Below are 26,673 nucleotides of genomic sequence, written 5' to 3'. Positions count from 1 at the left end.
TCTCTTCCCATGTATTTCCTAAAATATTTTCCTTCGCAGCACTGTGAGCCAAACTAAGTGTCTGGGATATTTGTTTTTTTTCCTCTGCTCTGATATTTTTCTGGTTGGCAGAGTCTACACAGGAGAAGACAAACAGCTCTCTTCGGTTCTCTCTCCGACGCGGGTCATCAGAAGGAAAAGTCAACTGGATAAGACTGATGTTTTCATCCAGTCACATGTAGAAGCGTTGGACTATTGCTGTTGACATCCATCCTCTGGGTCTTTTTTCTATATATATATACAGATTCCCCGCAACGGCACCATAAAGGAGGAATACCAAGGCTGCAAAAACAAGCAGAAAATCAATCAGAACTCCATCATGGGCTGCCCCCTCTTGCGGAACGCGTTTGCTGGTTTGATGCTGGTTCTGCTGTCGAAAGGTAAGTTCTTACCAGCTACTTTAGCGATGTGCTGGCGGTTCTGTGCTGCTGCGCCTCTACGCATGTATCTTTCATTTTCTGAAAACGGTTGTGGAGGTGAATACTAATGATGAGGAGGGGGGTTGTGCAGGGGGGGGGGGGGTCTACCTGCCTGTGAATCACGCGTGTCTGCTGTGCTATACTGCGCTCCAGCTTCCCATTTGCTCACACGGAGATAAATGAAGAGAGAGGGGGATGTTCTGTCTGCGTGTGTGTGTGTGTGTGTGTGTGTGTGTGTGTGTGTGTGTGTGTGTGTGCACGCGTCTGGCTGCGTGCATGAGTGCGTGCGTGCGAGCGCAGCGCCAGGTTCATCTCCAAGCCAACCTCGTGGTTCAGTGTAAGCAACGAGTGATGCATGTTAAGATGTTTACTATGGGAAAAATAGACTCCCATTCCCGGTCTTGTGTGAACATTCCTTTACGTGACTTGAATGGCCTGGTATCCCACGCACACGACGCACCACCAGTGCAAAGGGGGGGGGGGGGTGAGGGGGTTAACGTAAGTACAGATAGAAGCATTGCAGAGAGACTCAGGAGAGAAAGACAGTGTTTTGTTCTGTCTCTTCAAAACCAAGGTCGAGAGAGAGAGAGAGAGAGAGAGAGAGAGATAAATGGAGACGGATGGACAGGTTTTTTTTGGGAGGGGAGGGGGGCTGAGGAGGTCAAACATGCACAGGGTAGTGAAGTCTAAATTTCCTATTTCATCCCTGCAATAAAACATCTTCCCCACAGCTCAACAAAAGAGACAAACACACTTTATTCATTGGCTCTTCAGTGTCGAGATAACTCGCATGAGCACAAGATTCAGATGGCATTCTAAACTGCTTCATTATGAATAACACAAGCAGACAGTGTTGTTGTGTTGTTATTGTCCACGGGGAACGCTGACCAGGGAGTATTCAAAATCCTCCTGCATTTTTCATCATGTCATCCGCTAATATTCTCACCATGCTATGGGATGTCCCACCATATATTACTTGTGCACGGCATCCTCACCATCGACTCTAATTTCCCCTCTCCCATCTAGCATGAGCACGCACACACAAATACACACACCTGGCTCAATTAGTCCTGCCTTCATCCTGTGGGAAATCAGTATATAAATAAATTACTCCGGCCCTTAATAACAATAATTGATGTGTCAGTGCAATAAGATGTGAGGTTAACAACGTGCAGATGCAGACGGGCTATAGCCTCCTGCTCCTGAGCTCCTCATGGGCAGGAGAGCCCAGCTGGTCATGGTTGGCTTGCCACAGCAAGCCCCTTCTCCACACCAGGCAGAGAGCAGACGGACAGCCCTGCAGGACGTACACAGCACACAAACACAATGGGCTCAGCACCACACAAACCAACCCTGCAACCACACTGAGTCTCATTTCAGCTCTCAGCCCTCCAAATTTGTAACCTGTGGGTTTCTTTGTAATGTGAAGGTGTGACCAATCATGTAAGCCACAGTTGAGGAATGATTGGATATTGATGTGAGTTGTGCACATTGCAGCACATGTGAATCAGATTCATCTCGGAGAGGGATCCCGCCTGCTGCTCTGAGTTGCTGTAGGTCCACAACACGTCTGTCTTTTAAGCTAGAAAGCATGCATTATAAAGGAAGTACATGACTGTTAAAAGGGCACCGTCCGCTGCTGATAAATCATGCAGCACTGAAATAATCCTTTGTATCTGTGCCTCTGAGAGTCAGGCCACTGTGGTATGTGGTCGCTTAAATGCCTCACCACCACTGTTTAGTAGATTGTCTGAGGTATTATTGCCTAGTTAATGATGAATAAGACAAATTCCCCCAAATGACTGCACAGGATTTATTCACCTGAAGATATTTCTTCCCCCTGACAGTGATTATCACTCATTTAGCCACTTCACATTAAGCACAACAAATATTTATTAAGAGAGAGCACCATTTTATCTCTCATTCCCTCAGAAACAGATAGTCAAATGTGTTTTCAGACCTGTACAATGCCAACCAGGTTGAAAAAGCGCTTTGTCTTTGCTGCAAAACACAATTAGGCTATTCAAAGGTTTCCTACTGGCTTGGTGTGTGAATGTACAAGCCACTCCATGGGTGCGATGGCCAGCTCCTGGCATGCTGTCATGCCTCTTCTCTTCCGCATTTATTCTCCCTTTTCTTTCACTTAAAATGTCTGAAAACCATTATGCTATAAAGGTGGATGGCCAAGCGCCCGCTCGTACATACAGTGAAATATCTGTGTATTTCTGGCACACAAGCTGTCTGCAATTAACCAAAACCTGTTTCATCTATTAGACCAGACACTGTTAGGCTTATGGAACATTAAAGCTGTGAATGTATTCACACACACACACACACACACACACACACCCCTCCAAACGAAATTAAACAATTTACCCTCTGCTCAAAGGATTTCTGTTGTGACAGAAACCTGCAAGATCTGATAATGAGAATAATGCCGTCATTGATTCAGTGAAAAATGAAGATGACAAGAGAAATTGCTTCCGCTTACGGGGCTACATAGATCACAGCAGAGGACGTTTAAGGTTATATATCAAAGGCTATTATTTTAATGCTACATTTAGACGTTTAAGAAACAGATTTCTGCTTTACAGATATCCATTAATGCAGCTATTAGAGGAAATCCCATTTTCACACTGTACATGTATGTCACTAATGTTGAAACAGTCCAACAGATGGGTCTTCCCACCAACATGCACCGCTGTGATGGAGGTTCTGGTAAGAGGAAGTGCACAAGGCAGGAATACAGGTGAAAACAGGTGGGGTCGTGTTGTAGCTCGCCATCCTTCTTGATTCAGTAACATATGGGGGCCAAGTGGGGTCAATGCGCATTGCACATGTTAGCAAGTAGCCACCCTCTTTCGTCTCACCCTCTCACACTCACACAGATACACACACACACACACTCACACACAAACACACTCACACGCACACTCGACTGGATCACCAGTCTTGGCTTGGAGATGAAGAGAAGGGAGATGCCAGCATCAACAGATGCCTTGCGCTCCTATTCTGGAGGGGACTCTGCTTTTTCTCCCTGCCTTTGAAATCCATGGTTTCTGTGTGCTGTTGTTCTCCATGTTTGGCTTAGAAATGCTCTGCCATTTTGGCAGGTTTTATTTATCTGCAAGTGTTGGAGTGAGAGGGCCTGGATTTTGTCTCGAGAGCCCTGGGGGATAAGGGTTGGAGGTTTAACCAGCCTGGAGAGGGTCTATGGTCTGAATGTTTTCCCCTTGGGTGTCACTATTTTCTATTTCTCTTGCTGCTCTGTGGTGGCCTGTGGAGCTGTGCATCCAACACCCTCCGCTGAATCTATTCCTCGCACATAGTGGGGACAAGATAGTACCTTGAGAAAATCTAGCTGTATTTTGACCTAGAACTGGCAAAGGCAGTGATGTGATGGAAAATGTATCAGTGAGTTTGATGGTGTATGGAAACTGCATTTGAATTAATAGCTGAGAAGTGATATTAAAATTAAAGCACGTTGTCGCCCTAATAAAGGATGGCCGAGTAAAGTATGATGTGTTGGAGAGGAGCTGTGAGGTGTGTTTTAATTTTGATTTATATTTGATATCTTCCAGTGTTGTTTGGAGGACGGAAGTTAAGAAGTGTTGTTTAGAGTGAAATCAGAGAGTGAAAACAATGTTGAGATTTCCTAATCTTAAAGGAGCAGTGTGTCAGATTCAGAGGTATCTCGAGGTGAGGATTGCAGATTGCAACCAGCTGAAACTTCTCTGATGTGCAAAGCACATGAATTTACAGTTAGGATTCCTCCAGTGTTCACTGTTTAGGGGGTTTTAATCAAGAGCCAAATCATCCTCAGAGGTCTCTTCCTTTCCAAAACGGACCTGGCGATTTTAAACCGGTAAAAAAAAAAAATCATAATGAAGCAGTTTCATGTTTATAAAAATCAGTTTTTCTCACGGTGTTCGGTTCGTTGTGAAAGGACTGCTAACTATAGTGGCTGACATGAAAACGTGAATGACCCTATCTAGAGTCAGTGTTTGGTTTGTCCATTTTGGGCTACTGTAGAAACATGGTGGTGCAACATGTCCGACTCTGTGGACGAGCCCCCTGTGTAGCTATAAACCGCTCATTCTAAGGTAACAAAAACATTCTTGTTTTCAGGTGATTATACACTCAAGAAAATATACTCATTATATTGCATTTAATTTCTGACTACATGTCCCTCTTAATCCTACACACTGGACCTTTAAAACAGCTCAAACATTTTGAAAATGTAGTTTTTGAAAAGAGTCCAATACCACCCACTGGAGATTTAGTAGAATCACTTCAATTATCTGACTTAAATTACACATTTTAAGTGCTATTGTACCATTACTTTAGCCTTCTGAATACAGTGCAGAGAATCGTGTCATACCTAACAACCATTTACAGTACTCTCATTGGATTTCAAAGTGTCGTGGATCCACATCAAGGCCTGTAAAATACAACCAGTTCACTTCAGTTCAGTCTTTATTGTCCTGAATGGGAAAATTGGCTTGCAGCATGGCCAAAACAGACACACCAGAGCAGACTCATCCATCAGTAAAACAGATTAAAAAAAGAAATGTGATTTAGAACGAGTAAGACAATAACCATAAAACAATGACAAGCAGTGAGTACGAGAACAAGACAATAGGACAAAAAGACAGTCTTTTTGGTAGCTATAAAGGTTGTGAATTAAGTGAGCTTGTACAAAGAAATGTTTGAATCTATTGCACTTGGCTCTGGAGAGTCTGTTCCTCTGTCCTAAAGGAAGCAGCTCAAACTCCTTACTTATGGTTTGGTAGATATCAGTGGCAATAAAAAGACCAGAACAGTGAGGGATGTTGAGTAGTATTCATTATCATGCCCTCACTCCGTAGGTTTTGCAGCATTTCCAATTACAAGGCCAGACAGAGATGAATAACCCCTGAGCTGGTGACCCTGCGACCTGCCAGGCTGAAACTGAACTCTGCATCTCGTAGAGTTAGCAGCTATCTGGCCAGAGCGGTGACTGAGAGGTCACAGGTTCAAATCCTTTGAGGATGGTTAGCCACAGTGTTGCTGCAGACGATAGGGGGGCGCGGCACAACCTCACTGCCCTCGAGATTTCTCCTGTCGGTTTTGATAAACACTTCACTGGGCCTCACATATTGGTTTGGGGGTTTGGCAATTACACATAGTGTCAGTGTCATAAATAATGATTACAGCACGGCTTGTTTGCAATTATAATTACAGTTATAATATATGGAGTTCAGTGTAATGGAAAGGAACTAGGACAGCTCTCAGCTCGGGACAGGTAGTTTTACTGCGTTTAATTACTGTGGTAATTCGCTTCGTTACAACCTCCCCCCGTCCTCCCCGCGTCCCAGTCCCTCCTTATAGACCTGCGTCGGTCCAGTGTGGATATGAACATTGGTTGCGAGTTCTCACTGAAACAAATTTAAAAAAGCCTATGTTTTATTTCGTGCAGAGGAAGGATCATTCAAGAGGGAGCAGAGTGGCTGTAGAAGCAGGAATAAGTGGTGGCTCGTGTACTCACATCAACCACCGCCTACGCAGGCACACGCACACATCTCTCACAGGGAAATAAACGTATGCATGCATACACTGTGGAATAGCTCCTTTACATGGGCCGGTGGGAAGATGAATTTCAACAATTCCCCCTCTAAAGGTGTGAGAGGTAAATCAATGGAAAGCCAATGGAGCCCAGCCACGAGGGAGACGAGGGGACATCTTCATATATACACACACATCAGCTTGGATATTAATAACTCTCATTGATCTCTTTTCAATAGTGTTCATATAGAGAAAATCGAATGAGTCTCAGCAGTGCAAATTTCTTCCCTCTGGTTCTCAAGGCTTCAGTCCATGCTGCAGATTGAGCTATCTGCAGGGAGAAAGAGAGAAGGAGAAAAAGATGTTTTCTTGTTTGGTGATGTGCAGATGTTACACATTTAAGGGGAATGAATACTGTTAGAGGGGGAGAGAGCGCACTGTGTGATTTTTTCCCTCTATTCCTCTTCCTTCTAGTCTTTTTTTGTGCCAGGGAGTTAGCATCATTGGAAACACAATTCAGATTAGTGCAGGCGGCTTGTCCTAGGGGAGCCGGGAGGGACGAGGGTCCCGCTTCTCTCCCTGTCCTCATTACCAAAAGACAAGGAGCTCGCCGGCAAATCAATGGAAAAGGCTTAGGCACTAATGCAGGCCATGCCTGGTGATGGGACTTAGCTTTTTGCGTGTGTGTGTGTGTCTGTGTGTGTGTGTGTGTGCGTGCGTTTTTGTGTCTCAGTGTGTGCATATTTATGTGTGTGATCCTTTCCTTATGTGTGCATGTGTGTGCGTGCAAGTTTAATCATTTGTGCTACGACAGAAGGCTGGAGAAAAACATTAGTTTCAAACGACTGCTGAATTGCTCGCCGTCGGAGTAACCTCAAAACTCCCGGTTAACTGCGCTGATATTTACCACGGGGACATACGATAGCACGGAAGCCCTTTAATTACGCAGAGATAACGTCAGATTCATCAGTGAATCCATTTAGTCCAGTACTAACACTGTTACCATTGTAATTATAATTGCTCAGGGCATTGTTGCCATGACTACTACTACTTCAATAGCCTGCAGTTGTGTACAACTTCCTTTACACCGCGAAAAAAAAGAGCAGCACCTTGGTGTTTCCTGTCAACAACCCCCTGCAGTGGATGCCGGCATCAAAATATGCCAAACAATCCACCTGTCTCACGGCTCAATCTGTGCCGCATCTGTTCTCGCTCTAGCTGATGCTGTTGTTCTCACATTTGCCTTCATCCCATCCTCTTGTTTTGTTTACACAGGTAAAACTACTGGGCGCAACAAAAGCTAAATAATGGTTTCATGTTGTGGATTTTCAGCCCCTCCACTGCCTCTGACATCTCATGGTGCTGGAGGTGTTTCTGGGTCTTCGCGGAGGGGAAGGGAGGGCACGAAGGGAAATAAATAAAACTGTGGAAAACAGATCAATAAATATTTCAGCAGCTGCTCCCTTCACAGACTCCTCCTGAAGCCATAAGAGGTGGAGAGAGATAGAGAGAGGGAGGGAGGGATGGATAAAGTGCAAGAAAGGGAGAGAGAACAGGGGTAATTGTGTTCCAGACTCTCATTCACAGTGAGCGAGAGAGATGGAGGGTGAAAGAGAGAGCCAGAGAATGGGGATAATTGTGTCCCAGACTTTAATAGACAGAGAGAGAAGGCATGAGTGAGGGGTGGAGAAGCGACACGGGATGTGCTAACGAGCACCACATACCAACATTGTCTCCTATGGGAACAAAAAAAGGCATATGAGAGGCTGGGTCCCTGGACTTTGGCACTACATAATAGTGACTGTAAGAATCTCTCTCTTCCTGACTTTCACATAATTCTAATTCCTGTCAGGAGTTAGCGACAGACCGTGTGGGTGTGTAGTTTGTGCAGCGAGCAGTTCTAAATGATAATGAGCCGGTCAGCAGCTGAGACGGCTAACGTGTTGCTGCTGCAGGCGTGGCCGGTGTCAATGCCACCATGCTCCACAATCATTAGCTGATATGTTTCTCACATTGCCGTGAAATCTGCACACACAAAGACGCACCTTACATGCAGAGTGTATAGTGTGGTATGTATGTTTAATGCAGGGAGTGAGAGGCAGCAGGGGGGTGGGTGGAGAAGACAGAGAGAGCTTATGAGGGTGGACAGGCTGGAGAGATGGAGGAGTTATGAAAAAATGATTGAAGGAGGGCTGCTGGAAGGAAGCAAGGGAAGAGAGACAGATGGTGTGAGGGAGGAAGGGGGAGGAGGGATTCAAAGACCCGCAACAGGCAGTGATCGAGATGGATTGATTTTGCAGGCAGATGATTAGGTGGAATAAAAAACATGGCAGGTTTATCCTGCCAATGAAAACTGTGTTTGGGTGATATTGCTGTGAGTGGGAGTAGCAAAATTGTTTCAGGGTCACTTGATGTGTGATATTGCGGCATTAAGGAGCTGGTGCTAATGTGATCCGCCACTGGTTAGGGAGTCATTCCAGCGAGACAGCACACCTCTAATAAGACGTTCATGCAGTGCGCCCACATCATAATGAGTGGTTTGGAGCTTGTCAAGAATCCACAGGTTACATAAAATATTATATTTAGACACTCTTTAAAATTGCCAGCACACACAGCAATCAAAGACTAACAGTACATGTTTTGGTTGCTATTCATAAAGCCACATAATTAGGGAAAACAAACCATGCTGATGCCCAGTGGAAGTCAGTGCTTGGCATAGTCGTTGCCCTTCCCTCAGAGCTTATGCTGAGATTTAGAGATATGCCACAATTGTCCTGTCGTTTAAGGCCGGCACGCGGCTCCAGCTCCAGCTGGGAAGGTGCTGCTGGGATTTTCTTGTAATAAAGTGTCCATATTAGCGCAACATCCTGACAGTAAGACTCAGTTAAGGTGAATTTCACCAAGGATTTGGCTGTGACAGCCCATAAATGGACTTTAAGGAAATGTTCCAGTGTCTTTGATTCCTTTCACCACATCCTCCGGGTATCGCGTGTTAAAAGTTACTGTACAGACTTTGAAGCAAAAGATCACAGCAATATTTTTTTGAACAAAATATCAAATTTGTGATATTACAGTCCTATTGTTGTAATTGGGATGTTAGGTGAGATTTCATCAAACGTTTTTGCTGCAATAGACCATTAATTGGGTTTGGGAGAAGACGCTGCTGTGTTATTGTGTTATGATATTTCACTAATTAGATGTGGGGTTGGATAATGCTGAAAGCCTGTGCTACTTTTCCCAGTTTTGTAAAGCAGTGAGTGAAATTCCATTAGTGCTTGGACCTGCATGGGGCGGTTGTGAGCGCAATATTCAGCTCAGACATTATTTAGGACATTTCAAGGATATGGCGTGCTTCTAAATTGTGCTTCAATCACACTGTGCTCCTTCATTCATTGAGGGATGTGGGTGAATAGTGCTAGTCTAATTTGTTTTGTAATATCATTCTTGGGGTGCCAGCATGATTCCCAAATTCCACTCATGTATCATTTTACTTCAGACATTTCAAGGCTGTGGTTCATTTTAAAAAACACATGTCAATTATTTCCTCTTGTGTTAGAGCAGCACTACATTTGAAAGAATTTGGCCAAATTGGACTCATTAAAATGCATAATATTATTCCAGAGATTCAAGTCAAATTTCCAATTAAAATTCCTCATAATTCTGTCCTTGTTAAGCCACTGTTTACTCCTATTTTCAGCACTTATTCCAATAGAAGAACGCATGTAAATGTATCAACAGAAAATCATTTCCACAACACAATATCCCCAGACTGTTCTGGGTTAAAGAAGTATTTCACTGCAGAAAAGATTATCCTTTCATAAAACTGGGCTGACTATGCAGTAGAAAGGCACAAATACTTTTAAAATTGGTGCTGCATGAATAGAGAGGCATTTTGCTTTTGCTCAAGAGGTAGAAAACCTACAACTACCAGAATGCACTGCACTGGACCAATAAATGCTTTGTGAAAACTGTAAAGGTTCATAGACATGTCAATTGTTTTTTGCTAGTCAACCATGATTAGCTCAAGGGTGTTTACATTGCCTAAATTAGCCTAGCAGCTAGCGGACTTTCCTCCATTCATAACCTAACAAAATGACATGTATTATTTATACTTTTTCTTATTCACCACTGGTTAAAGTCACTGTATCATACATTGTTAAAATAAAGTTGCCAATGTTGCTGTAGTGAGAAGTTAACAGAAGGAGATGCCGACCAGGGCAGGTAGTGTTACGTCGCGTTTTATCTTGTAACTGTATTGTTTACAGATGTCATGTGCTTTGTCTGTTGACCCATATTCTTTCCGAAATTAAAAATATTTCCACACTGCTAATTTATTTCCGAGTAAATAATGTTACCCTCATCTCTTTCTCTTTGCTGCTGTTTGACGGTGACGCAGACTTTCAAAATAAAAGGGTATCCTAAAGGTGACAATATAGATCGATGTTTTCACTTTGCATTGATGATACTGGATTGTTGGTCACTGAGTCGATAAATCAGTCCAGATCGATGGATCATTACACCCCTAACTGTTATGATACAAAGCTGGTTGGAAATTACAAGTATCCATTTAATGCTAGGTTTGATATACCGATCAAATACGTAGTGCTGGAAGTGCCCAGTCAGTTTAGCACATAAAAACAAAAGCATTTTAGAAAATCTCCCCTTTAGAAATGACTCTGTGAAATCATTTTGTCACAGCAGCAGAACATCGCACTCTCTCTCCCCATCAAGTGGGAACTGACTGCATCGATGTGACCTTTATCTGGCCAGCAGACCTCCAATTCCATTAAGAAATAATGAAGGTGTCAGAAAAGGGCAATTAGCTGCTTAATGTTGGGCAACAGTACTCTAATACAACATGTTTTTGCTGACAAGTCAATATCTATACCTGACAACAACCGCTGTACTTTTAAGACACAGTACGGGTTATTGGAGTTGTTGACATTATAGAAATGAAGCTGGTGATTTATGTTGTGCTGAACCTGTTTTACTGCCTCTTTAAAATCAAAACCGTTATGCATGTCTGCTGCGATCGACAGGACGAAAAAAAATTCAGTGATAGAGGTGCCTTTAAATGGTACTATGAGATGAAAAATCTCGATGTAGACTGAGTAATGATGTGATGAGAGGCCACCAACGCAAAGTAAAACATGAAAAGGTTCAAGATTAAAAAAGAAGACTTTCGCAAAACAACAAAATAAAATCAGCCTGTTGTCAGAGCAAGACCCACAGTACTGAAATTTAAATCAGCTGATATCTGAAGCATAGAAGATAAACAACCCAACACAACACTTGTTATTAAGCTTCATGTTGCCGTATTTATCGTAAATATCTGCTTTATCAAACCTGCCGTTACCTTTGTTTGTTATTTTGGGTTTGACAGCTGTAATCAGAATTGATCTGTATACTGCGGGGAGGCAGCTAAATCAGACATGACAAATGTGGGGCAGACAGTGCAGGTGTTTTCTCAATCAGGCCGACGTGATTGATCCTCTCTTGAATCCATCATGATCAAGTCATATTGACATTGGGCTTCTATTAAGATTTTTTTTGAAGGTAAGAGAAAAGAATGATGTAGCTTAGCTTATCCACGTCAGTGCAAAAAGTTTTAGCAAAAAAATAAAATAAAAATCAAGTCAGCCCTGTGAAGCATTTATAAATACAAAATGTTGGAAGGACTTCTGCTGCTGCGATTGATTTTCCTTTAATTAGATTTTTTTAACCATGTTGGTTTTGTGTGGTGAATTAATGTGAAGAGTTATGATGGCGGGGGAAGACTTGCCTTAAGGTTCAATTATTTCAGACTGTTAAAGCAATGACATCATATGTGTAATGGATTGCACTTGATTAAAGCATGTTTTGCTTCTTAAATTTGGTATAGTGCTGAATACGATGCACTTGAGCAAATATGTTTGATATTATGCACTGAATAAGAAACACTTTAGCCAATGTCTGTTATTTAATGCCTCATTTCTGCTCCCTTCATCACAGCGAGGTTTTTATTCTCAAGTATATAGATGTCCGTTGTCAGCAGTTTGACAGTGCAGTTTGATGTAGCGCAGTGATTTTTTTTTTTCTTAAAGCAGGGACTTCTAAATGAGCAGAGATTCCTTTCAGTGTGCTGCACAGGCTGAACGCGAAGATGGCACAACACGAGTTGTCAAGCCATATACTGTAGACTGAATGGCTTTGAAATACTGTGTCTTTGAAACTGCAACATTTCAATTCAGAGGACAGCAATTACACAGTCAAACATGGAAGTGGATAGAATTGCATTACAGTAGCGCCACATTTATTATAATGTAAAACCCAGCCAGTTTGTGTTCTATAAGTTATGGTTTGGTGCTCAGCCCCGGGGACCCCCCGGCCATCTGACTGTGCCCACTCACCCATTGCTACTTCCTGCTCTCAGCTCACACTTAAAGACACAAGCGAGCAACCTAAGGCCATCTGTTTGCTTTTACTGGGGCAACTTGTTGCCTCCAGGGATATGGACATATGTGATATAAAAAAAGTACCGTCAGAGCTGTCAACCCTCAGAGGTCTGGCCTGATTACCTGGAGAATATCACGTCTTCACAACTCATACGGTAATAAAAGCTGTGCGTCCCCTGCTGCGGTGCCCGCCATTGTCCTTTGCAGCAAATTTAATGGGAATGATATAAATAACTCAGGTCTTGCTCGTTAAAAGATGACACCATCTAATAGTTTGTCATGTAAATAGTATATCACCAAAGATGTTGGAGAATGTATGGAGAGTATATTATACTCTCCATATCGACAGACTGAAGTCACAGAGGGCAGGGCAATGTGGATGTTATCGACGCTACAAAAATAATAGCAATAGTTATATATATATATATATATATATAATACAAAGTTTTCTATAAACTAATCAAACTGTATTTGACTTTGACATTACATCAGACAAAACCATGCCATTTTATTCTGTTCATATTTCATTAAGGTTGCCTCAGGCCCTGACCACACAGAAAGCGTTTTAGCAGCTGGAGGTGCCCTTTTGTAAATGTTTTTAATAAGAGTGAAGCTTTTTGCTTGCGTTTTCTGCGTTGTGATGCACCTCGTGTTCCGCGCTCTAAGCACCTGCCGTTTTTGCTGGAGCACTCTGAACTCCTTGAGTAGAAAAAACTTCAGCTAAGAGTGGAAAAGCGCCTCACATCATCTCTTTTGTAGTGATCTTTTTTCATTGTCCAATCAGATGATTTGAGAGGCGGGCCTTCAGTGAAGTTTACAGTTGGTAAACAATAGAGGAGAAACTGGTGGTAGCAGTTGCTGGATACACAGAGCTCTACGGCCGCAGCAGGCTGTCAAACTGCCCGTGAGTCATCCTGAAATATTCCTGGAAACGGCCATCATCGCAGCAAAGCTCCTGGACCAACTGGAGATACTCCCCATGATCCACTCTCTTCTTTAGGCTCTCATGTACCCACACAGATCTCTGTTTCCCTGTGCCCAACAAACTATTTAGTGACAGCCTCTCACCCTCAACCAGAGTTACAGTAAGTACCCTCTGCCTCAACATTTTCGGGACTAGATACTAATTAGTGGGAGGAAAAATGGTAGATTGATTATATGGAAAGGTTAGTGTAAGGACGTGTTGGGGTGGTTGCCTGACAACAATTAAAAGGCGCAGCAAGAATTTTTTTCTTCTCTACTAGTGGCATTCAATTAAAAAGAAAAAAGGTAGTGCAGTGCACCTCGCATTTTGTAACCTGCAAAATGCTTTCTGTGTGATCGGGGCCTTATTTTGTACCGGCTTAAATTGTTAAATGATAACACAAAATGAACATATTGCACACACGAACACATTGGGTGTATTTGTTAATGGTCACTCTGAGCACTCAGAGCGCACTCTGGCACAACCACTCAGTCACAGTGCTGTAGGAATATGTATACCATTGGATCAGTCAGAGCACCACAGTCTCAGAGTGCAGACTGAACTCTGGGCACAGACAGAGCATCAGAGTGCCAAGCGTAGCGAAAGTGGAACTTAACCTTCATATAGAAATAGAACGCTCTCTTTCTTATAACAACATTGCACTCAATTTAGTGTGTATCGGGGTTTTTTTTCAAACTACTTTGAATTAGACCGGCTGTGTTTCCATGGAAACCACACCCCCTGCAGTCCAGTACAGGGTGTAACCTGTTGAATGGCAGCAACAGAAAGTTTGCTTTCACTCACATCTGCAGCAGTTGCTCCTCTAATCCATCAACCTAAACAGCTCTGATCGATACAACCACAATCTGATCGACTGATCAATTCACCAACCCAGGACTGAAACTCAATAAGTTGCTGCTGAAAAAAAAAAAAAAAACATGAAGAGTTACACCTGTGTTGACACAGAAAACACAGAAAAACAAAAAGCTCAGGTCCTGGTCCAATTTCTAAAAAAGTTGATATACGATATGGTAAATGGACTGCACTTGTATAGCGCCTTTCTCATCTTCCGACCACTCAAAGCGCTTTTACACTACGTCACATCCACCCATTCACTCACTGGTGGTCGAGGCTACCACACATGGTGCTACCTGTTCTTCAATAACAACAAATGGTATGATGGTACCTCAAGAAATCTCTATTGTCCCAAGAGTTGACACATGTTGCTAATGATTGGTAACATATTTTTATTCTCTTACAAAAGTTTGTGCAAACAGGATTTGCATTTAATATTGGGTTATGATTATTATTATAAATTCATTATTAAACTCAAGGGATGCTGGCCTCACACTGAGGTTCACTTGCTAACCATTTCATAGACTCAGATGTGATCCATGATTGCAGTGATTCTGTCTTGGCGCTCCTTTGAACCGACTGTAATGTTGCTGTTAGAAAGCCAGTGAGGGGTCCGTGTGTATTGGAGCAGACACATTGTGAAAATAATATTCTCAATTTTACATTTGTAGTGAACATTGTACATTACATTGTAGAAACAATTTCACAGACACACCCTACAGAGGCCCTGGACCCCCTGTTACAAACCGCAAAGTTAGGGTGACATTGAACAGATTTTGGGGAACTGAGGAATCCAGTCTGACAGAAAGTTAGGGTGCGGCAACACCTGTAATGGCTCCTGCATGTAAGGAAGTGGAATGTGAGAGGAATGCTGCATTACAGGAGGTAATTGGCTGGGCTGGAAAGGGTAAGGCCACTCCTGGGATGGACTGTGCTTTGCACAAAGGATGGATGAGCTAGATAGAGTTGGTTGACACAGAAGCACACCATATGGAGGGCCGTGTCTGGCTGTGGTTGGTTGTTTTATTTATTAGATCTGCCAGGTTGGTTGCCACATTCATTTCATGCCTGTGTTACTCCACCTGCGCATTCAGTTGAAGCTGCTGATTTTAAGTAGCTTCATAATCAGCGAACACTTGCTTTCCCTCAAACTGCAGGAAAAAAAATTAATAAAGCTACTAATGTGGGTTTTATTGTAATTACAAGTGATAAATAATAGGTTTAATTTCCCCGTATTGGCTTTAAGCAGTAAGCTTTTGATCTTTCGCACACACTGGCCTTTTGATCTCATATATTCCCTTTCAGATATTCTGGGTTGTGTCGTTGAATACAGATGCGCTTTAATATAACCACAAAACCCTGATTTTTACAACATAACTTAAGGTGACAAATCAGCTCAGCAGCACTGACTAATATTAGCTTACATCATGTTCCCTTAAATGTTAGCTTGATTTCTCACCAGTGTTCCTTGTCATTACTCATCATAATGTCAATCACCTCTGAGTCACTGATTGATGGAAGGAGAATTTGTTGGAGTGAAAATAAAACTTTTAAGGACTAAATGTATTGAATATGACAGCCCTCCGTTTCCAAAATAAGACACAAAGGAAATATTTAGGTGTTAGCAAACAAATCACACACACAGAGACACACACATCTCTGTGTCACACGCTCGGAAAATTGGGTCTGTGCAAATTTTGCCCTGGTCAGAAAGGTGAGTTGTTTGTAAATTGCTAGCGACAAATCAAACTGAAGGGTGGTTGAGTAGTGGCTGGAGAGAGGAGCAAAGAGAGGAGTTTGACCTCTTGGCCAATCAGTGAGAATCAGTTTGGAGGGAAGGAGAGGCTCTCAGTGGCAAGCTTCTACTCTCATTTTGAAAACAAACCTTGAACAAAGAAATAAAACCGTCTTCAGTCATCCAAAAAATAAGTCACGTCATAAGGTTTGACACAAACATTAAATCTGGACCTGAAATCAGTTTCTTCTTTGCAGGTTTCCATAAATAAAAGAAACTGCAGTGACCCTGTCTGAGATCTGAATCCCCACTTGGCCTCTTTCTGTTTTGCAACAGGATGACCCACCTGTCCAAAAAGTAGTCTGAGTCCATGATCCAGGTACTCAACCCTGGTCTCGTCTCATGGTCCGTCAAAACCCACTGGGGAAACAGCTCTCCCTTCTTTTTTTTATTCTCTTATTCCTTCCCCCATATCAAACAGACAGCTTCTACTAAAAGATTCATGCATGTGGACTTTGGGTCATTAAAGAATGATCCACAGCAAAGCTGTTTCTTCACCCTCATAATGAAATCCAATATTCATGAAATGGATTTTCCTCTCCGCTCTCCCACTCACTCTATTCACAGATGTGTGTTTGCTGGTGTATTTAGTCTGTGTTTGCACAGCCTTGTTAGGCTACCACGGGTTAATGGTATCCTAAAGGTGCATTTTCAGGCCGCCCAGTTAATTACACAGGGTTGACGGATGACCTTGCCATACATTTCCTGTGTAAAGCAACGCAGAGTTGGGCCATATCTGGGCTTTTCTAAGATTGGGGTCAAAGTAAAGCCCAGTTAATCAAAGCTTTGTTTACGACTCACCTTACAGAGCTTTCAGTTAGAGGTAGCAAGACCGTATCATCAGTTCATACACTTGTATCTGAAATCTACACTCAAAATTTGACATTAAAATAATGCAAAATTGTTTTCATGCCTCAGTAATCTGTTTTTTATCCTGTTTGTGCATGCAAACATTCTCAGCTGTGTACCATTTAAAACATTGTGCATGTGGTTAACAACAGTAATGTGTTTTTATAGCACATTGCACACAGAATGATTCAATACAAAATGCTTTGCAGAAGACAAAAACAGATGGAGTATGGAGTACAGTAGGTGAAACCTAAATCCGATGGAAAGATGACTCATCCATCCCTGGGTCCTATCCAAGTGACTTTTTTTTTCATTGCACCTTAAGCTGTCATGTGATTACCCCTGGATCCCATTTCAAAATGTAATTATTCCTCATGTTTTGAAATGTGTGTCTACGTAAAGAAACCTTATATTAGCTCTAAGTATCACAACACTTTTAACTGTTGTCTGTCTCAGCCCTCCCCCACCCTTACTGGTGTAGCTCCAGTTTGTGAAAACAGGTTTTTACACAATAGAATTTGATTCCCTGCATGTATGAGGATCAAATAATCATACAACATGACTCAGATGTTAACAGACAAGAGTTCCTCCCCACTCACAACATTTGATACCCCCAATCCAGACAACACAATGTAATAACCCTCTTGTAATACCAAGGGACCCTGAGTAGAAATCCTTCCTCTAATCAGCCTGTAATACTCTCTGGCACTGGAGTTTTTCACCACTAGATGGCATTAGCTTAAAAATTCAACCATTTTTTGGCCCTTGAGCCAAACATACACAAGCAGAACTCGTTAACAAATGTGAAATTATTTATCGATGTTGCCCATTTCCATTTTTCATGTTCCTCCACGCCTGTGCCGGCCTTTATGGATGCTGGTTACCTCAGCCTCAGGCTAGATGGTGGACAGCTCATCAGTATGGGTGACAAGAGCTGGGGTAGGACCTTCACCGACTGAGGGGAAAGAGGTTGGAAAAGCTTAAAAGCTTAAAGTTAATTAAATTTAAAATAATTTGCTTCTGTAGGTATAAAATGACCATGTAGCCCTAATTTAATTTTTAGGGTTAGCAGTCATACTAGATTTAAAATAAAAGCAAATGAGTGACACCAGTGTTGATACCCCAGGGCAGTATTGGTGGTTGAATATTCATGAAGTCGTATGGAGGAGTGTGTTTCACAATGCAAAAAACCCCAAAGGGAATTATGTGATGCAAAACCGCCTTCCTGCTGTACTGAATTATGGCAGAATATGTAAAATCTAGAATCTCTGTGATTAAAATTGTGCCAACAAAATACCACTATCATCACTGGCATCAGTAGCAATTTTAATCAAGTCATCTTTTTTTGTCATATCATCAAGACATTATGCCACGTTTGATCCTCACCACCTTCATTATGATAACCACCAACACTGTTATCATCAACACTGATAATCAGCCGAATCTTTCCTCCCCATCTTCTCACTGTTATCTCCATCTTTATCACTGCCGCTAATTCCCAGCATCACACTCGGCTCTCTGCAGCACAATTGTGTTTTGTTGTCACAGCGAGTCACTGTGTTTTTTACCACAATTACATACTCCACTGAAGCAAAGGAGGTAATCCTTTCTCTCACTGTCTTTGATTATATTTCATTGCACTCATTCTTCAAACCCACCATCCGCCCCCCCCCCCCCCCCCCCAGCCCTCCATCACCTCTGCACCCCACCCTGCCCATGCAACCTCCTCTGAGATCTGCAGCCACCTCTAAGTGTGGACATCTGTCCCGACCGCTTTTTGACTCTCTGCTTACTCTTGTTCCCACTTTGTTTGCGTCAGTGTCTTCTTCCTTGCTTCTACCTCTTTGTTTCTCTTGTGAAGTCTCTTTCTGTTCCTTTGGGTGTTTCTCTCTCAACCCATCTGCTTCCCCCATTTCTTTCATTCAGTTTGTCCCTGTGTCTTCATTTTTATGTGCTGGACCTCTGTTCCCCTCTCGCTATGTCATAACTGTTTTGGGGTGCAGATGGTGTGTAGCAGGGATGCAGGCTCTTGAATTGGAGGGGTGGTGTGTTTGTGCATGTGTTTGTGCACACTTCGAAGTGTGTGTACCTTGCTGTCATGCACATTTGCAAATAACCAGGCCTGTTCTCAGTGTGTATCAAAGTGAATCCAGAGTGCTGGCAGAAGGATTGACGTCAGGAGGACTGTGGTTGTGCATGCACATGGGAGGATTCATAAATAGTGCCTTTTCCCCTGGACAAAAAAAACCCATTAACACCCGCTAACATCTTTTGGCTTTTGTATTTAATGGAAACGGTGAGAAACGGCATTCGCACCAGGGTCAAATGACTCATGACTTATTATTCACTGATTGGCTCTGATTGGCAGTGATGGATGTATGACATTTGAGTGCAAGTGCTCATTTTGGCCCCTTTGCCCGCACAATGCAATGACATGCTACCAGGAAAAACCATCAGTCTCCAACATCGTTCAAAATTTAGTCGACACCGAGTTTGAGAGAGAGACAGAGTAAGAATTTCCACATCCTTTCATGCTGCTTTCTTCTGTTTATTAACCTGTTTCCTGGCCTGTCTGTGACGTTGAACGTGACACAATAGAAAAAAAAACATAACAAAACAGAAAGGCATACTCATCTACTGCACGCCGCTCTGGTCTACTGTCAGCGGGAATGTGTGCACTCACGGCTGCGTTGTCACGTGTACGTGTGTGTCAAGAGAAGCGTGGGTCACATCTGCGATGCCCGAGGCTTTAAGCACAGGAGGAGACAGGGTTAAAAGGTGAACACAGGGGAAGCTCCTATAAAGCATGAGTCACCACAGGAAGTGGAAGCCAGCAGAGGGTCCAGAGCAATGTGCAACCCCCCCCCCACCACCCATGATGAGGCCTCCACCCACGGGGGACAAACACTTCGTTATCCCCTTCATCGTTATCTCCGTTTCTGTCGTCCACACCTCTGTTGCTGTCACTGTGAGGGAGAATAAAGTCATCACAGGCACATGCACACCCACACCGAGTGGGAAGGGGAGCGGTTGCTCCATTAACAAGTGTTTTCTAATTGGCTCTGAGCACTGACAGACAGCCACACGCCGAACAAGAACAAGAGCTTTCTATAAATACAGTCTAACAGGCATGCTTCACCCCTACGTGAAGTGTACTGAGAAGCATGCACACCTGCCTTCGCACAAGCACACATATACACACACACACGAAGCACGAGTTAGACAAACAAGTGAATAAATCAGAGCCTGAATAAATCAGGAGATCTGGATATGTATTTTTTTCCCCCTCTTTTCTTTTGCCTCATCCGTTCCTGCCTTCTGCTTGATCTTTCAGTCTCAACTGGCAAAGAGAAATTGAATTAAAAAGTGCTTTTGATATCTCTTCCTTGCTGCAGATAAATAAAATGATCAAACTCTGTCAACAGGATGACTTCCGCCCCTGTTTCACCCTCCTCCTTCCATCTCTTTGCCCCCACCTCCTATCCCACCCCTCTCCTCTGATTGGAATCTTGGAAACCCATTTGCTGTCTTGCTCTCAGACCCAACTCAGGCCGTGTCAGGTAGTCTGCGCACGTCCCCCTCAGTGCCTCTCCCAGCCGCCCCCCCAACCCCCCCCCCCCCCCTCCTCCCTTTGCTTTTTTCTCTCTTATTGCTCTATCCTTTCGTCTTTATCCCCCCGCCGTCTGCTGCAGGCTCTGTGGAGAATTTGCCCAAATTACCTGTCATACTGGCAGCTACGTGTAAATAAGCCCGGAAAGTGTGTCGCTTTCTCAGTGTCCCCCCCATCGCCCCTCCTTTTTCTCTCTCCTCTTCCCTCCCCCCACCCTGACGCTATCTCGTCTCACTTCAAACCGCCCTTCTCCTTCTTTTCAATCCATCACATCTTTTCCCCATTTTTTTTTCTTCTTGCCCTCAACCTCAATCTCCCCTCGCTGTTTATACCTACTTCTCTTTTTCTCCGTCAATGCTCTCTCAGTTGGCCAACAAAGTCTTTGTGATTCTTTCTAGTGGGGAAAATGAGTTTGTTGACAACTCCGTGGGAGATATAGCATGCAGAGAAACAGGACATTGGCTACCCGTCATTTAGCCCTGAGGGTAAGTGAATTAGAAATTGCAGCCTTTGGTTCACTGTCCTGCTAGCTCTAGGCAGGTTTGGGTGGTGGAGGTTGAGGAGTGATGTGCTTATCAATGGACAAAGGCTCTACAACTGTGAAGATGTACCGACATTGCTTAATTATTTCATGTACTTCATGCAGCATATCCTATTTACTGTCCTTTTTTAATTCTGCAGGCGTACACCTATGTTGAAGGGTTCTTGTTTTGGTGTTCCCAAGTCAAGGTGGGTGGCGGTGGAGGTGTGCGAGTGAGGTCAGGGCCAAGCTCTCGGTTCAATTTTTGCTTCGGAGGGTGTAATCATCTCTCACCCAGAGGTTACAGGTGCAAAGACTGTGATTTGGAGGGAGGGAAGCAGAGGCAAAACCTGGAGGAGGATGTTGTAGAGAAGTGGAGAGAGTGATAAGGAGGAGGACATGGCGAGAGGGAGCTCTTAAACCTTGTCCAGGTAACACAGCCAGGCTCTCACCAGCCATCTTGTAAAATTTATGGAGCACCCCTCTCCTCTTAAAATTATAAGCCAATAGAGACGTGTCATCCTGATAAATGAATAGGGTACTGGGTTATTTCTGGGCTTTTTAAGGAGCCTGTTGGGAGCAAACACTCCCAACACCCGTCCTAATTCAAGGACAGTGGTTTTTAAAAGTTGCACTTCATTCATCACGATGCAGTGTCAATTTCATGTTTTTAAGACAATTCCATACGGGTCAACAGTTATGGAAATCACCAGGGTTTGCCTACACAAATCCAGGAAGCCACCTCCGCCTCTGATACTCAGCACTTTTCCTTTTCTCATATCCTGAAATCCAAAAGCCCATTTTCAATTATGTGTGGGATTTCATGCTGTGCCTCTCTTTGTGATCAGATAATTCATACATTTGTTCTTCTTTTACACCTCGTGTCGGAACTATGAGTGTGAGGCAATGGCGAAGGTTTGCAGAGATGATAGCACCTGTTAGCTAAAGAGGGCTCAATCATGAGCAGTCACGCATCACCTCACTGTGATCTCATGTGTGAAAGAGGGCAAGATATGCACACTGGGCCCAAACAGACGTGGAGGGGGCAGTGATGTTATCCTAATTGGAGATAGCCTGCAGCTCTGATAAATATATAAGGAGAAGAAGGAGGGGATGAAACTTGGGCAGGTAGAATATCAAGAGCCTCAGAGCATCTTCTGCAGGTATGTGCTTCTCTGAGGGTATGCAACATGGAGCTTCTGCATTAACGTACAGATGCAAGAGCACATACACATACATATTCTTCCTCAAACTCCTCCATGTGCAGTAATGTAATATATGCATAGCAGTCCCCTGAGGCATGGCACATCCATGAGGAAAGAAAGCTAAGAGAGAAATTCCTCCTTCTAGTGAATCTTATTAGCATACCTGTTGGAACATTGCACCCCAGGGCCTTTTTTCACGTGTGCAGTTTTCTCAGACATAGAGGTGGGTGAGCATGGTGAAGGTACACTAAAGGAAAACAACAGGCGCTGTTCGCCTGCTGGACCGTTTCTTACCTGTGCTGTTTTTTCTCTAAACTTAAGAGACGACAGTGGATCTTAAAGGCGGCGTGTGTTGCAGGGATTGTGAATTCAACCTGCTGCACGTCCAGACTCACACACAAACTGTTTCTGTTTCTTCTGGTGGCAGTGTTGCAAGATGTACAATAATTATTATATTTTACATTAATTCCCTCCCTCTTAATAATTTAAATAATAATTGTACAGTGTGTGATCAGTCATACCAGAAAGTGCCAAACTGTACTTTCCTGATATCAGACAGGATTGTCAATCCCTTCCCTGCCAATCCGTTTTCGTCTTCAGTTGCATCCACTCCAACCAATATATCTGTCTAAAACTAAAAGTGCTTTCACAGCATTCCTTGTTTGGTTTGGTTCATTTGAACTCAAGTTTGTTTGCTCCCTAAGTGTGGTTCGTTTGTGCAGGTGTGAAACAATGACAGCAATATAGTCCACGATGACCAACGCTAAAATCAACCTGAGTAGTTGTCCCTCCATTGTGACATTAGAAAGTGTTGCATTTATCTTGCAAGTGTACTCTTCTTCAACGTTTATTTACTTCCTGGATTTTTCCTGCATAGAAATTCTGACCAATCAAGAGCAGCTTTCTCACGCAAGGCATTTTATCTGGTGCACTTGTAAATGCTGCTGTGAGAACACGAACCAACTCTAGGCAATTATGCAACTTTGTGATTAAAATCAATCCCTGATTCAGACCACAGCAAGCGACCTCTAGGTCTGAAAGCAGTCTAACTTTAATAAAAGTCCACACTGATGCGTAGCCATGCCATCATACCTTTTTTGTCGGGCTTTTGAGAGTGGAGCAGAGTGAAGTAAAGACAAAGTACCATGTGGGGAGTTATTGATGAGGTATGTAGATTTAGAACAGCCTCGATAGCAGTGTCTACTTTATAGCGCTTGCTATTCCTTATTGGTTCCAGTGCACTGCTTGGCAACACTTGACAACAGCTTGACAACGGTGTTAGTCCTGCTTGTGGTGCTGATTGGCTGGATAAATCCTACTGTGGAGCACATTGGTGGATTTTAATTTTAACTGAGAAATCATTGTTTCATGTCACAATGCCAGACAAATCAGTCAGCTCAGTGGAGTGGGCAGTTCATGGTTGTTTTTAGTCTGTGCTGTCTAATTTTAAGTCATTTCCTGATATGATCAGGATAGCAAAATACGTTTATGCATCTCTAGTCACATGACCTCTGTGATGCTGTGTTCAAGTGGAGTCGTTTTGAATGCAACCGTAAGCCCAGTTATTTGTTTTAGTAGCTTCCCAGCTGGCGACCAACTAGGATGATGGTATTTGGTTGAATTTATGTTGTGATGCCGGGTGAATAAAATTCAATGTCAGAACAATTTCTACGTAAAATATTGACGACGAAAGATGTTAATGTTTGTTGGTTTCAAGTTGTGCTGTTAAGACCCCAAAATTCAACATCCTCTAAATGTTTAATACCAGCGTCATCTTGATGTAGAATACCGATGTTTAGGCGTAAGGTATGGAGAACAAAATCCAACGTTTACAAAACGTCATAATGTTAACATCCATTCAACACGTAATTGTAATGCTAAAATATCATCAACCTGAATTTTCATTACAACTGCAGTTTAACGTCAGTCCAATGTAAGAGTGCAATGTCTTTCTGACATCATATTGACATCTGATGCTACTACAGAAATCGCCAGACTGATGGACTCAAGGACTCATATCACCCTCCACACATCATAGCTACATCAGCTTGCTCAAAAAGAAACAAACAAACAAGCAAAAAAATCTATGTGGGAAGGCCTGTAGGCATTTTGAAAAGTTGTTGAAAAAATGCACATTTACAGCTACTTATTCTCATGGTTATGACTCACGTACAATAATCTTCCTCAGAATATGATAGTTTTAAGTCTCTGATATCATAGTTTAATATTTCCCATCTGGCAGAGCTATTTGGGGCTATCCTTTGTTCACATTTGTCCAGTACCTCTGCCAGTCAGTCAGCCAGGCAGGCTGGGCAGAGAAGCAACAGAGAGGACGTTAGAAACTGTGACAGCAAACTGAGAGAGACGCCTTTGATCAGGGCATCTTTGTGACTCCACACAGCCCTATTTACTCTGGTCTCCCTGACACACAGCTGCCCTATTGTCACAAAGCACGGAGAGGCTTCGGGACCCTCTTCCTCACCTCCTCTATGGCCCACTGTTAGTTTGACAAGCTGAAGCCAGGCTTGATTTCTCCCACGGCTAGCGTGCCAAAGAATATCTGCAGAACAAAAGCCCAAACAAACATCCCCAATTAAAAAGCATTCATGAAAATGTGGGAGGCAGAGAGAAAAAAATTATTCTATCAGCATATTGTGCAACATTACGGTGCACGAATAAGGAAACATGCTTTTCCTAATGAGCTCAGGATAAAATTCCCCACCATGCCACGTTGGCTTTTCATGGCTTGATTTCACATCCATTTATCCGCCCCCTCACAGCAAATGGGCTTGAGAATTTATGCTTTTCTACGACAGTGGTGCTATCAAAGCGGAAAGCTGCCTTTGGATGGGAGAAGAGATAATAAAAGGGGTATACGACTGGATCAATACCACAGTGCTCGCTTGTGTTCAGCCAACAGCATAAAGGTGTAACAGAGATTGAAGCGCTTGGGCCAGATGGCGAGAAGACATGGTCTTGTAAAAAAAAGTTTTGTAGGTTTAATTTTGTCTCTATTTCCTGAAAGAGTAATTTAGGTGCATGCAGCCAGGACATCCGTGGCTTTCTTAAAACGGCACTGCATTATGTTTACGCTCTGCTGCTGTTTGGTTGAATGTCTTTTTTTTTCCCCTTTCTGTTTGATCTTTTTTTGGGGGGTTTGTTTGTTTTCTTTTCACTTGTGTACGCAGGACACAGACACCAAGGCGGAGCTGGATCACATACAGCTTTGGCTCTCCAAAGCTGATTGAATTTCCTAAGCCCATTTCCCTTCAGAAAGGGAACGAGAGAAAGCAAAAATGATGCATCTCCCGAGCGCTCCAAGACTATCTTCTGCCTTTTCATTCTCTTCCCAGTTAAACTGTGTAACAAAATCCCAAGCTCAGATTGAACGATACGACCTTCTTATTCACTCCGCTGTCGTACTTAAGATAAGCAGGAGCCTTTTTTTTCTCAGCTTTGAGAGTAAAAACAAAACTTTCATTTGATTTACTCTGCAAAACTAATTTGAACTTCTTAAAAAGGACGAGCTGAGAGAGGGTAGGGTTTTGAGTTATTGATTTCTACATATTTCTTCGAAGAGAATGCTTTGCAACGGTACAAATGAGCACATAATGGTATCCCCATGATGCATTTTGATTGGATTACTCCAGTATCCAGGAAGATGCTTGCTCAATATGTTGGCAGTGCAGCGAGAGGAGAGTAAATGGACATGCTCAGATTGGGATTGATTTAGCAGCCCGCGTCACTGGAGTGCTTGTTACTCACCAGTGTTTCCCTGGTCGCCAAATTATCCTGAAAACCCAAGCAAATTAACCCTAATATCTGTCGCAAGAGCCTGGCTGAGTGTGTTTGTGCACCGCTGTCCAACAAACGCGACATCTCTGGTGACTTGTGGTGGAATTCTCAGAGGATTTGTAGTTGCAGTCGGCTACGCCATTTAATGACAGTGAGTCTCCTACAGGAAGTACATCTGCAAGGCTTATTAGCCATGCTGCTGGGTTTTTTCCTCAAACAAATGACACATAAGGGCAGTTCTATTTGATGTGATTCCCCAGGCGGATTAGCACTGCAGCTCAGTGGGAGACCGAAGCCTGTCCACCGTAGCCTTCCTTTGCCGCTAAGAGGGGTTGTGGACGTGCCACAGAGAATAGCTGGGGTCCCGTCAACTCCCCTACGTTTCAACGAAACCAAGTGGGAGGAAAAGGAAAAAGAAACAGAGAGTGGAGAACGGGGAAAAAGAAAGACAGAGGGAGAATAATGGGAGTATTTGTTGTAATGGAGACGAGAAGTCATGGCAGTGTCAAGGGAAAACACTTTGCTGATGACAGAAACACTGAAGAGTATTGTTAGCCTTGGTGGAGAGTAGTGCAAATGAGAGTTAGGTGGGGGAAAAAAGGACCGGCGGAGGGGGATAATGAGGTGGTCAGGGTTGAAAAGAC

At 43.1% G+C, this 26,673-nt stretch overlaps 1 protein-coding gene across 1 annotated transcript in view; it reads left to right on the top strand.

The window, feature by feature from the left end:
* The first annotated feature begins 226 nt into the window (after positions 1–226).
* The window catches only part of iglon5 (IgLON family member 5), a 122,652-nt gene continuing 96,205 nt past the window's right edge, over positions 227–26,673 (top strand). The window contains exon 1 of the mRNA XM_033640765.2: positions 227–419. Within this exon, the coding sequence (XP_033496656.1) occupies positions 359–419 (61 nt within the window). The 5' untranslated portion in view covers positions 227–358. The remainder of the gene's footprint in view (positions 420–26,673) is intronic.

This window comes from Epinephelus lanceolatus, chromosome 10 (assembly GCF_041903045.1).
Source record: "Epinephelus lanceolatus isolate andai-2023 chromosome 10, ASM4190304v1, whole genome shotgun sequence".
In the NCBI taxonomy this organism is placed as follows: Eukaryota; Metazoa; Chordata; class Actinopteri; order Perciformes; family Serranidae; genus Epinephelus; species Epinephelus lanceolatus.
The sequence above is the reverse complement of the archived record's forward strand: the minus strand, read 5'-3'. Positions and strand labels throughout refer to the sequence as shown.